A 13,675-nucleotide genomic window follows, 5' to 3' on the forward strand; every position below is an offset into this window, starting at 1 on the left:
GCCCGGCCTGGGTTTGAATTCTGGCTCCATCCCTCACAGATTTGACCCTGCGCAAATCCCTTCACTTCCCAGATGTCTCACCGAATACTTCTGGGGGCGGCATGTGAAGGTTAAATGCAAGAAAGGATGTTCAGTTCCTAAACTAGGACCTTGCCCGCAGGGGGTCGTGCAGTGTTCTAGATCTTGCAGCTGTCATAGCCTAAAGATTCTTAGGAGCGGCCGGGCGCAGTGGCTCAAGCCTGTAATCCCAGCACTTTGGGAGGCCGAGACGGGTGGATCACGAGGTCAGGAGATCGAGACCATCCTGGCTAACACGGTGAAACCCCGTCTCTACTAAAAATACAAAAACTAGCCGGGCGAGGTGGCGGGCGCCTGTAGTCCCAGCTACTCGGGAGGCTGAGGCAGGAGAATGGCGTGAACCCGGGAGGCAGAGCTTGCAGTGAGCTGAGATCCGGCCACTGCACTCCAGTCCGGGTGACAGAGCGAGACTCCGCCTCAAAAAAAAAAAAAAAAAAAAAAAAAAAAGATTCTTAGGAGCGAGGGCCAGGTCTATACTCTTTATGTTGTTCCCTGCACCAAAGCTTACTAAATTGTCCTGGATTTTAAACTCTATTTTGCAAAGATCAGGAAGTAGGAAGGGGAGAGGTGGGCCAGTCTGGCTAAAGCCCCACCAGCCCCACTCCTTCCTCGCTCCGCTGGCCCCTCTGATTTAGATTAGGATCCTGGAAAGACCACTCCCTGGCATGTTTGCCTTTCAAAGCCCAGAATGTTCTCAGTCACTCTTCACCCTTGAATTAGGCTGCACTTTCAACAACCCACTCTCCCTTCTCCACTGATAAGATAAACCTGGGTCTGCCGAGTAGGACCCTGGACACGTCCCCTGGTTTACATTTCCCATTTCCCTTCTCCTAGGGCCAGACTCAGTGGCCTCCCTCCCCGGTGGGGGGCTGGGTAGGAACTGTTCTCACACTGAGTCTCTGCCAAAGTTCTGCTTCAAGTGAGGAGCAGCTCTCCTGAATAAACACCAGGGCAGACTCTGGGCCAAATGCTTTATAACCCCCTGACCCGAAACCCAAAACTCAACTTACATAATGCACTTAACCCGTACACTCTTGGGCGGGGTGGGATGCTTTATAACCTCCTGATCTGAAACCCGAAGCTCGACTTACATAACACACATAACACTCTTGAGCGGGGTGGGGGCGTCCTAGCTCCCACTTCCTCTTTATAGTTTCTAGAAGCAGAGTGATGTCTGGAGTTGACACTTTCAATCTAGACTGTTGGCAAAACATAAAGATTTTCTATCAAAACACTCTAATTCCTACATATTTTAATAAATACGTCTCACTTTGTTTTGTAAAAGTTGGATTCATTCACCCACGCATTCCATAAGCTTTCACTGACAGCCCTGGCCACTCCAGCATTGGAAGTCCAACAGCCAAGTCCTGGCTTCTGGGAGCTGAAGTCCTGGTGAGGAGAGGGCGCGGTAAACAAGCAAAACCAAGCAAGTGAGAAGCAGAAGGAGGCTTGGCCAGCTGAGGGGTCAGACGGTGCCGCTAAGCGGGGACCTGAAGGGTGACTGCTAGCAAGACCCTGGGGACAGGAGGAACTGAATGGGCTGATATGGCTGCAGGGTGTAGGTGAGGGGAGAGTGGAGGGGCTCGTAATTCTACTCACTGTGTGCCAGGATCTGCACTTGGTGCTGGGAGGACCCAGGAGACCGGGGAATCCGGACACTGCTGTGTCCTTTCTAAGTGGGGGTAATAGACTAGCTATTTGCTAACCCGTTTTTCTCAGTTAGTTTCTCTTGGACATTATTCCACAGGCAGCTCTGCCTCATGTTAAGCCACACAGCATTCCTCAACACGGTCAGGCCATGGTTTATTTAACGATTTCCTACAAATGCACTTTTAGGGCAAGTGATCATCATTCCAGCAACAACTGTGGCGAATCCTTTCCCATGCGTTTTTGCAAACATGCGGCAGATTACTGTGTAGAAATCAGAACTACTGAGTTAGAGGGTAACAGGATCCCTCTTCACCTTGGATATCTTGTTCTCCATGCCAGGCAAAGACTTAGTGGTGATGGTGGTGGCCGAGGGGCTCAGAAGTTGGGACAGGGTCAGTACCCAGAGCAGGACAGCTGGACCTTGGGGGCGGAGGCCAGACCAAGGCCAGGAGAGAATGAAATTCCGGCCACCACCCCCAGACCTCAAGACAACAGGTGGTTATCATCTGCCCAGGGTCTCCAATGAAAGGCTAAACTGTGTTCATTAGTTCTGATTTAAGAAGGTAGGACACATTCTAGAAAGATTTCAGTTCAAGCTTTGAAGCATGAAAGAACTGGGCATGTTACCTAGGAAATCCCCGTCCCTGGAACACCTTATTTTCCCAGAGTGTGCAAGCTAATGGTGGGGTTTTGCAGCCTGGGATCCCAACGGCATGTGCTCTTTCACTTGCTAATCTGCTGTTAGGTAATTAAGTCTGATGGAAAGCAGATGCCATTGCTTGTATTACAAGATTCCAGGGAGTAAAGTCCAAGACAAACATGGAATGCCACATACATTCCCTCTTCCCCACACATCATCCAGAACCCCAGGTTAGTTGGGGATCAAGGCGAGGGGCAGCCATCTCCCCAGGCTTGCTCGTGACACTCCTGAAAAAAGACTAATCGACGCCAGCCCTCCACCCCACTCCTCCACCCCAGGGCCTTTTTTCACCACTTCAAAGATGGAGGTTCGATTCTACTCTGGACTATTTGCCAGACAGGCGCGGTTTCAACTTGTCATTCTGCTTACAGTTTGGCAACCTCTATCTTCCTGCAATGGACTGTCCCTGGGCCAATTTCACCACTCCCTATGCGTCCCCACGTTCCCACTCTTTTAAACTACCAAATACTTTGCAATAAGGCACTTTTGAGTAGAAATACTGGGTTCCCATTAAGCAACCCTTTACCTCACTTCTGGAGCACAAAACAGTATACATGGTTTCATAAATGGCAACCACTCATTATTGAACAAATATTTACCCAACAGTGATCCTATGCCAAGGTGCTAGGTGCCAGGAATGCAAAAGTGAACAATACAAACATGGCTCCCCCTCTCTGATTTTAAAATTCTGTTCAATTGTCCCTTAAATGTTTATTAATACATTCTTATGGTCTGATCATCAGTTAGTGAGGTCAAGTTCACACTAAGTTATAAGTTTGAAAGTGGGCTTCAAATTCTGCCCTGCCCAACCTTCACACAGCATGCCCTTAGTTATACTTAATGTGAACTTGACCTCCCTGAGCCTCAGTTTCCTCACTTGCAAGATGGGACAGCATATAAGACATATGGCTTATAGAGTTGCAGGTAGGATGAAGGGTGAAATGCAGGTAGAAGTCCTCAGTAGAGGGCCTGATAGAAAATAGGTGATGAGGCTGGGCGCGGTGGCTCACGCCTGTAATCCCAGCACTTTGGGAGGCCGAGGCAGGCAGATCACGAGGTCAGGAGATCGAGACCATCCTGGCGAACACGGTGAAACCCCGTCTCTACTAAAAATACAAAAAAATTAGCCGGGCGTGGTGGTGGGTGCCTGAAGTCCCAGCTTCTAGTTAGGCTGAGGCAGGAGAATGGCATGAACCCAGGAGGTGGTGGAGCTTGCAGTGAGCGGAGATCGCGCCACTGCATTCCAGCCTGGGCGACAGAGCGAGACTCCGTCTCCAAAAAAAAAAAAAAAAGAAAGAAAATAGGTGATGAATAATCATGATTACTGGAGCAGGGGATACATATCCATGTCCACAACAGGTACATTCTCAACTCAACTTGACCTCAGGAACACAAACATTATTATAGCCCCATCACCTGAAACTCAAGTGTGTCCTACAGATTCTGGGCAGGCAGGAAGTACCGAATGCCCATTTGTGTTCTCTGATTAAAAACATGGGCCGGGCGCGGTAGCTCATGCCTATAATCCCACCATTTTGGGAGGCCGAGGGGGGCGGATCACAAGGTCAGGAGATCGAGACCATCCTGGCTAACATGATGAAACCCCGTCTCTACTAAAAATACAAAAAAAATTAGCCGGGCATGGTGGCAGACGCCTGTAGTCCCAGCTACTCGGGAGGCTAAGGCAGGAGAATGGCGTGAACCCAGCAGGCGGAGCTTGCAGCGAGCCGAGATCGCATCACTGCACTCCAGCCTGGGCGACAGAGCAAGACTCCATCTAAAAAAAAAAAAAACATGTTATTAGAAGCAGAAGTAACCAAGGTGGGGCCCAGTGACACCCCCAGACTCTCTGGGCTGCCTAAATCTATATCTTTTTTTTCTTTTTTTGAGACGGAGTTTCACTCATTTCCCAGGCTGGAGTGCAACGGTGTGATCTTAGCTTACCACAACCTCTGCCTCCTGGGTTCAAGCGTTTCTCCTGTATCAGCCTCCAGGGTAGCTAGGATTACGGGCATATGCCACTATGCTGGCTAATTTTTGTATTTTTTGTAGAGACAGGGTGTCATTATATTGGTCAGGCTAGTCTTGAACTCCTGACCTGAGGTGATCCGCCCGCCTTGGCCCCCCAAAGTGCTGGGATTACAGGCGTGAGCCACCACACTCAGCCTGCCTAAATCTATTTCTTTTTGTTGTTTTTTTTTTTTGAGACGGAGTCTCACTCTGTTGCTAGGCCTCACTCTCCCTTGGCTCACTGCAACCTCTGCCTCCCGGGTTCAAGTGATTCTCCTGCCTCAGCCTCCTGAGTAGCTGGGATTACAAGCGTGGGCCACCATGCCTAGCTAATTTTTGTGTTTTTAGCAGAGATGGGGTTTCACCATGTTGGCCAGGCTGGTCTTGAACTCCTGTGCTCAAGCAATCTGCCGGCCTCAGCCTCCCAAAGTGCTGAGATTACAGGCATCAGCCACTGTGCTGCGCAATTTTTAAAGAAATCAAACATTTAAATGAAGCCAGAGTCCCCGTTCATTACTACCCTTATCCTGTCCTGCCTGTCCCCTATCCTGTCTTGCCCACTCAGGCAGTAACCACCCTCACAGCAAGGAGAATTTTCCTTCCAGCACATTCTTACATATTTTTTATGGAGATCTGTCTATCTACATGCAATATAAAATTTTGTTTTGCAGTTTTCATGGTTTCATATGGTGTAGAGTACTGGACATTTTTCCTCCTTGACATATTCTTTTTGAGATACATTATTTGTACAGGTCCAGCCAATGATTTGTAACTGCTACATGCAGAGAATTATTCCCTACTATAACTGTAACATAGGTGTTCATCTATTTCCCAATGGAGCTCAAGCTGGCTTATTTCCCAAGCTTTTACTGACATACAAGAAGTTGCAATGAACATTTCTGCACGGTGCCCATGTACACTTGCAGTGTTGCCCAGGACGGACTGCAGTGGCAAGATCAAAGCTCACTGAAGCCTCAAACTGCTTGGCTCAAGCAATCCTCCTGCCTCAGCCTCCCAAGTAGCTGGGACTACTGGCGCTCACCACCACATCCAGCTAATTTTTTAAAGTTTTTGTAGCGGCCAGGCACGGTGGCTCAAGCCTGTAATCCCAGCACTTTGGGAGGCCGAGACGGGCGGATCATGAAGTCAGGAGATCGAGACCATCCTGGCTAACACGGTGAAACCCCGTCTCTACTAAAAAAATACAAAAAAACTAGCCGGGCGATCTGGCGGGCGCCTGTAGTCCCAGTTACTCGGGAGGCTGAGGCAGGAGAATGGCGTAAACCAGGGAGGCGGAGCTTGCAGTGAGTCGAGATCGCACCACTCACTCCAGCCTGGGCGACAGAGCGAGACTCCGTCTCAAAAAAAAAAAAAAAGAGTTTTTGTAGCGATGGGGTTTTGCTATGTTGCCCACGCTGGTCTCAAACTCCTGGGGTTAAGCAATCTTCCCATCTTGGCCTCCGAAAGTGCTGGGATTACAGCTGTGAGCCACCACACGTACCCTTGGGAAATCCATGCTTTTTTTTTTTTTTTTTTAGCCACTGCGCCCGGCTGGGAAATCCATCCTTAATTGCCTTTCTGTCAGTTCTCTCTTTAATTCAGTGCTTCACACCTGTCATCCCAGCACTTTGGGAGGCCAAGGAGGGAAGACTGCTTGAGCCTAGGAGTTCAATACCCAGCCTGGGCAACATGGCGAAACCCCATCTCTACAAAAAATACAAAAATTAGGCTGGCCACAGTGGCTCACGCCTTAATCCCAGCACTTTGGGAGGCCAAGGCAGGTGGATCACCTGAGATCAGGAGTTCAAGACCAGCCAGCCTGGCCGACACGGTGAAACCCCATCTCTACTAAGAACACAAAAAAATTACCCAGGCGTGGTGGTGGGCACCTGTAATCCCAGCTACTCAGGAGGCTGAAGCAGGAGAACCACTTGAACCCAGGAGGTGGAGGTTGCAGTGAGCCAAGATCACACCACTGCACTCCAGCATGGGCAACAGAGCAAGAGTCTGTCTCAAATAAATAAAATAAAATAAAATAAAAAATACAAAAATTAGTCAGGTGTGGTGGGGTACGCCTGTAGTCTCAGCTACTTGGGAGGCTGAAGTAGGAGGGTAATTTGTTGACTGAGCCTGGGAGGTTGAGGCTGCGGTGAGCATCACTATACTCCAGCCTGGGCAACAGTGAGAGACCCTGTCTCAAAACAAAAACAAAAACAGAAAGAGAGAGTAAGAATAAAGATGCAAGTTTTAATTCACCCCAAACTCCCATTCTACTTTACCACAACCTAGCTCACCCCTTCAGGAAACAAACTGCAAATATAACAGCATCCATATCAAATGGAGTTTGATCACCAAGATACTGCAAGTTCACAGTGTCACTATTATCCCAGTTCCTGCTTAAGGCTGCAATCAATATGGAGGCACCAACGGCCATGAAGCCTCACCCCATTTGGTCCTCCCAGCAACTCGGTGATGTAGATGGAATTTTATCCCCCCTTTTTTTTTTGAGATGGAGTCTCGCTCTGTCACCCAGGCTGGAGTGCAGTAGTATGATCTCGGCTCAGTGCAACCTCTGCCTCCCAAGTTCAAGTGATGCTCCTGCCTCAGCCTCCCAAGTAGCTGGGATTACAGGCGCGCCATCATGCCTGGCTAATTTTTGTATTTTTATTTTTTATTTATTTTTTTTTGAGACGGAGTCTCACTCTGTCACCCAGGCTGGAGTGCAGTGGCCGGATCTCAGCTCACTGCAAGCTCCACCTCCCAGGTTTACGCCATTCTCCTGCCTCAGCCTCCCGAGTAGCTGGGACTACAGGTGCCCGCCACCTCACCCGGCTAGTTTTTTGTATTTTTTAGTAGAGACGGGGTTTCACCATGTTAGCCAGGATGGTCTCGATCTCCTGACCTCATGATCCGCCCGTCTCGGCCTCCCAAAGTGCTGGGATTACAGGCTTGAGCCACCGCGCCCGGCCAATTTTTGTATTTTTAATAGAGACAGGGTTTCACTACATTGGCCAGGCTAGTCTCGAACTCCCAACCTCGTGATCCACCCGCCTCAGCCTCCCAAAGTGGTGGGATTACAGGTGTGAGCCACTGCACCCAACCATTTTACCCCATTTTACAGATGAGGCAGCTGAGGTGCAGAGTCCACCGCTGTACACAACATCCCTCTTTCCTGCTGAGTCGGCATCAAGGCCACACAGCAAACAGCCCAGGGGGCTCTAAGAGGGCCAGTTCCAGCGTGGTGCCGCCAAAGTGGAATGCTCTGTAGTCCTTGGAAAGGGTTAAATAAGATCTGAACGTACTCAGAATGATAACCCAGGTACATTTTTCAGTGAGACGGGGAGCTTCAGAATATAAGTGGTTGCATCTCATTTATGTTAAAAAAAAAAAAAAAATTCTGGTGTGCTTGCATTCTCTCTCTCTCTCTTGCTGCAGGCACTTGTAAATGAAAAAATGTCTACAAGAGACACACCTACCTGTTCACAGTGCTCTTGGAGGGAGTACAATGGGGTATCCAGAGAGGTTTATTTACTTATTTTTTTAAGAGATGGGTTCTTGCTCCATTGCCCAGGCTGGAGTGCAGTGGCACAATCATAGCTCACTGAAGCCTTACATCTAACCTCAAGCGATCTTCCCACCTTGGCATCCCAAAGCACTGGGATCACAGGCATGAACCACCTTGGCCGACTGGGTCCAGAGAGTTGTCAGTCCTCTGCAATTTTATACAGTGGGCATGTGTTACTTTAATGATCTCAAAAAGTCTGATAAAGAAAAGCAACCACGGGAATCGGCTCAACTCCTCCAGCCTACACCCACAGAGCAAATCTGCAGAACAGGAAGTGTTACCCAAGGGCCTCAGTGTACCTCTGGACCCAGCTGCCTCACCTGCATGTGATGAAGGATAAAGATCTTAATCAGATTTTGTGGCCACAAGGGTTCCTAGTGTGATGGCTGTTCCTTGAGGATGTTTACGAGACAGGGTCTTGCTCTGTTGCTCAGACTAAGTGTAGTGGCCCAATCATAGCTCACTGCAGCCTGGAACTCCTAGGCTCAAGGGATCCTTCCACCTCAGCCTGCCATATAGCTGGGACTACAAGCATGTGCCACCATACCTGACTAATTTACTTTTTTAGTAGAGACTAGAGACAGGGTCTTGCTGTTGCCCAGGCTGGTCTCGAAGTCCTAGGCTCAAGTCCTCACCCCAAAATGCTGGGATTTATAGGCATGAGCTACTGCTCCTGGCCTCTGCTAGATCTTTTGATGCTCAAGTCTTCCAAGCATGAACTCCTCAGTTGCACAGGCTGCCAAGGGAGCCACAGCTGCTGCCTTTTTAGCCTATGTTATACAAAAGACATTTTATTTTATCCTTTTAAAAATTCCCTTGCAAATGACTTTTGTAACATCCCCTAAAATCACATGCATATGGCTTTACCCATCACCTATATCCAGATTTGCAGCCACACTCAGGTCCAGACCAGCAGGTGTGCTGTTGAAAGCAGCTGGCTAGGAGCCAGCTCTACAGCATCCCAAATCAGCAGCAGTCCCAGAGGATCGGTGTTCCCTTTGTTCCCACCCAGAGTCACAACATACTATGGAATGTTCTGGTCAGGGGCTTACTCCTGGACGTTCCGCTGTGAACCCCAACTATGCCACTGACTTTGGTCTTCAGGTGAGTCACTAAACCTCTCTGTAACTCAGTCGCTTCATCTATAAAATGGAGAATTACAGTCCCTACCTACTGAGGCTGTTGTAAGAATTACCTTAAATTGCAAAACAGGTAGACCCTTAGAACAGTGCCAGGCACAAAGGCTGTGCAGAGAGGACAGGAGCTGTGATTAACTATGAAGTGACCGGTTGATGAGGACCTGTGTGAACCTCACCCTCTGAGCCCCTTACCATTTATAGGAGAAAAAGCTTAAGTCAGAGAAAGCAGCCCACATGCACTGGCACAAACAAAACAAACTCTTTCATTACCAGTTTCAGCCTCTGTGAAGTCTAGAACTTTGCCCAAACTCAAAGATCAAAATAAAAAATATTCCAAAGTATTACTGATTGAGCAATCAATAAATGGACCACGGGAATCGGTTTTATCCTGGAAAGCTCCTCCTTGGTTTGGTCGAAGCCGGCGTTGCAAGCCGCGGACACCCCTTGGGGTCGGCGCCCTGGGGCCTAAGGTCCTCCAGGATTCCCCACTCCCAGCGATGGAAGCAGTCGAGCGCCCACTGGCGTGGCCTCGCCCTTGGCGAACTGGAGAACGCTGGCTGCAAATCACCTCTTTCCTGGTTTTTCCTTTTGAATTCCTTGGATGAGGGCATGAGTCAGGGGATAAAGGGGATGACCAAGGAAAAGACAAAGTTCCCGCAAAGAGGGACTTGGCCGCGTCTTCTGAGTGGTTGAGGGTGGGGACCCCGCGGAGACCCGAAAGCCAAGGACCGTGGGGGGAACGGAATCCCGAGAGTTGGCGCTGGAAAACAGACCGAGGCTGGGCGAAGACGGAGCGGGGGCCCAAGTCAGGGGAAACGGGGCGGGGACTGTCAGAGGCGGCGAAGGGGCTAAAATGCTTGCAGGAGAGGAAGGGGTAGATGTGCTTCCAGCTCAGCCTCTGCAAGCCCCTCGAGCCCCAGATGGGTACACTGAGGCCCACGGCGGTGCGGGGCCTGCGGGAACTTCGGCCGGAGAACAAAGCGCGAGCCGGGCTGGGGGGCTCACCTTGTTGCAGAAGACCTCGGGCTGCTGGTTGGGGGCGGGCACGGCCTGGGTGGCGGCAGCTGACAAGAGGCGGAGGCCCAGGCGGGGCCCGAAGCGGGCGGCAGCACGCAACATGGCAGCAGGCTAGCAGACGGCGAGCGGACGGAGTGCAGGGCTAGGGGCTCAGGGCCAAAGAGCGCCCCTCGCGACCGCCAATGGGAAGGCGGGGGCGGGCCGGGGGCGGGGCCGCGTCTCCCCATCCTTGGGCGGGGGCGCGCAGCTGATGCAGGCGGAGCGGGTGGCGCTAGGTATCCACTGCCCTTGGCTGCCTCCCGGCCCGCGTGGCGCCTCCGCACCCGCCACCGCCCTCCACGTGTGCGGAAAGACCTGGCCCCGCGAACGCAGCTCGCCTTGGTCGAGCCCCCAAAGTGTGCCTTTGATCCCAATGTGAACAGGCCCGAGCCAGGGCGACCCTGACCTCCCCGGCTGATGCTCCAGGGGAAGAGACCGGCCGTAAATCCAAAAGCGAGATCATTTCGGAAATGAAAATGAACGAGGTGACATGGATGGGGCAGAGGGCACTGCTTTTGTAAGTACCATGGTCAGGAAACGACAATGAGACCTGAATGATGAAAGGGAACAGCAAGGGCAAAGGCCAGGAGATGGGACATGGCACGTGTTAGAGAAATGGAAAGAATGAATGCAGCCCAGTTAACAAGGGGAGAGAGAGGGGGACAGGCGACCAGGGCCAGGGCAGGGAGGGTCTTGGAACGCAATCTCGGCCCACTGCAAGCTCTGTCTCCCGGGTTCACGCCATTCTCCTGCCACAGCCTCCCAAGTAGCTGGGACTACAGGCGCCTGCCACCACGCCCGGCTAATTTTTTGTATTTTTAGTAGAGACGGGGTTTTCACCATGTTAGCCAGGATGGTCTCGATCTCCTGACCTCGTGATCCGCCCGCCTTGGCCTCCCAAAGTGGTGGGATTACAGGCATGAGCCACCGCGCCCAGCCATGATTTGCTTCTTAACTCTTCTCAGGTGGATGTAAGGATTTTGCGAACTCTTTTTTTCTAGGGACATGCTGGGGTTGGGCACTGGGCATGCAGGAAGGAACAGAGGACACTGGCTGGGAAGGGAGGTGGAATACCCAGTCAAATGTGTGCATTTCAGCCAGATAAATGTCAGCAAAAGCCGGAGGAGTGGGTGAGAGGAGCTGAGCTGTGCCAGGAGAAGTGACAGGAGCTGAGCTGTGCCAGAAGAGATATGTTTGGACAGCAGAGAATTGCAGAAAAGGGGCACATCTAGGCAACAAGCGTCCAGGGAGCTGTTTGTGGCTGGAGCCCCTGGAGCTGAGGCCAGAGAGTTTGGCTAAAGCAAAATGTGGATTCCAGGGCCAAAGAAGGCCTGCAGTGTGTGAATTTTGTTTTGCTTTGCTTTTAAGGGCTAATACGATGCCAAAGGGATATTACAGCTAATTACTGTCTGCAAGAGAGACGCCCCAGAATTCCAGTGGAAATGCAATGAAGTCCCTGCTCATGTTGCTTCCAACAGGTGGGGACTCCTGGAATTCTCCTCCAGCTGGGAACTCAAGGACCCAGGCTCCTTTCTTTGCGGGACTCTGATTTGAATACCAGATTCCACCTAAGTCGTCCTGGGGCTCAGCCCCATTCCACACAAACCAAAGGAAGAAATGGCATGGAGGGTGGCCCAGGGGAGGTTTCCGTGGGCTGAGCCTGCTTGCCTGGCTGGATTTCAATCACACAACCGTGCCTCCATGCAAGAGTCTGGGAAATGAGTGGCCCTGTGTGCCAGGAAGAAGGGAAATAGGTTTGGAGATCAGCTGCAGAGATAATCTGATAAGCAAGACTCCCTTCCTTCTCTGAATGCAGCCATGCAGGCCCCAAATTCCCCTTCCCAACAGCACTTTTTTTTTTTTTTTTTTTTTTTTTTTGAGATGGAGTTTCACTCTTGTTGCCCAGGCTGGCACCATCTGGGCTCACTACAACCTCCACCTCCCAGGTTCTAGCAATTCTCCTGTCTCAGCCTCCCAAGTAGCTGGGATTACAGGCGCATGCCACCACACTTGGTTAATTTTTTTATTTTTAGTAGAGATGGGGTTTCGTCATATTGGTCAGGCTGGTCTTGAACTCCTGACCTCAGGTGATCCGCCCGCCTCGGCCTCCCAAAGTTCTGGGATTACAGGTGTGAGCCACTGCGCCAGGTACTTTTTTTCCCTTAATACTGTGTGTGGAGATCGCTTTGTCACAGCACATAAGGAATATGTCCCCATTCTCTTCGACAGTTTCATGGTATTCCTCTGGATACATGAAGTAGTTTTATTTCATGAATTTCCTATGATGGACATTTAGGTTGTTTCCAGTCTTTTGCCACTACAAACAATGCCACAATGTATGTTCTTGATTTGCTTAAGAAATTAATAGAAATGAGGCTGGCACGGTGACACATGCCTGTAATCCTAGCACTCTGGGAGGCTGAGGCGGGTGGATCACTAGAGGTCAGGAGTTCAAGACCAGCCTGGCCAACATGGTGAAACCCCGTCTCTACTAAAAATACAAAAAAAAAAAAAAGAAAAAAGAAAAAATATTAGCCAGGAGTGGTGGCAGTGCCTGTAATCCCAGCTACTCCAGAAGGTAAGGCAGGAGATTGCTTGAATCTGGGAGACAGAGGTTACAGTGAGCCAAGAGCCGAGATCGTGCCACTGCACTCCAGCCTGGGTGATAGAGACTATGTCTCAAACAAACAAACAAAAAAAGAAATTAGTAGAAATGGAACAAAGAATATTTACAATTTAAATACAGATAGGACTATATTACCCTCCAAAGAAATTTGGTTAATTTATGCCCCACTCCCTGTCATGTCTGAGTTTCCTTACACCCTCACCAGTAGAAGTTTCAGGATTTTTGTTTACCTTTGCTAATCTGAGAGACAAAAAAGTAGCATTTTGCTACCACATTAATTTGCTTCTCTTTTACAAGTGAGCTTGAGCATTTTTGCCTAGATGAAGTCATGCACGTTTCCTCTGCTATGAACTAGCTGCTCATGTTTCTGGCTCACTTTTCTATTGGATTGTTGGTCTTTCTGAAATGGATTTGTAGGTACTTTATATGTATCCAGGCAATTAACATTTTGTCTATCATATATGGCACAAATACATCCTGCCAGTCATCTTTTTACTACTAAGTGCTGTAAGTAGCTATTTCTGAACCACAGTATATTCTGTGTCATTGATCTCTCTATTCATATGCCAGTATGACACTGTTTTCATCACTGTAGCTTCCTCCTTTTTGTTTTTTTCCCCAAGACCAGGGTCTCACTGTCACCCAGGCTGGAGTGAAGTGGCGCAATCACGACTCGCTGCAGTCTGGTTTTTCCCCAAGACCAGGGTCTCACTGTCACGCAGGCTGGCGTGAAGTGGTGCAATCACGACTCGCTGCAGCCTTGACCTCCCAGGTTCAATTGATCCTCCCATCTCAGCCTCCTGAGTAGCTGTGACTACAGGTGCATGCCACCATGCCTGACTGACACGGTT

At 50.0% G+C, this 13,675-nt stretch overlaps 1 protein-coding gene across 1 annotated transcript in view; it reads right to left on the reverse strand.

Annotated features, from left to right (window-relative positions):
• ALDH2 (aldehyde dehydrogenase 2 family member) overlaps nt 1-10,351 on the reverse strand; it is a 43,527-nt gene extending 33,176 nt beyond the window's left edge. Inside the window, exon 1 of the mRNA XM_010378906.2 lies at nt 10,148-10,351. Coding sequence (XP_010377208.1) covers nt 10,148-10,261 — 114 coding nt within the window. The 5' untranslated portion in view covers nt 10,262-10,351. The remainder of the gene's footprint in view (nt 1-10,147) is intronic.
• Between the last annotated feature and the right edge of the window lie 3,324 nt (nt 10,352-13,675).

This window comes from Rhinopithecus roxellana, chromosome 10 (assembly GCF_007565055.1).
Source record: "Rhinopithecus roxellana isolate Shanxi Qingling chromosome 10, ASM756505v1, whole genome shotgun sequence".
In the NCBI taxonomy this organism is placed as follows: domain Eukaryota; kingdom Metazoa; phylum Chordata; class Mammalia; order Primates; family Cercopithecidae; genus Rhinopithecus; species Rhinopithecus roxellana.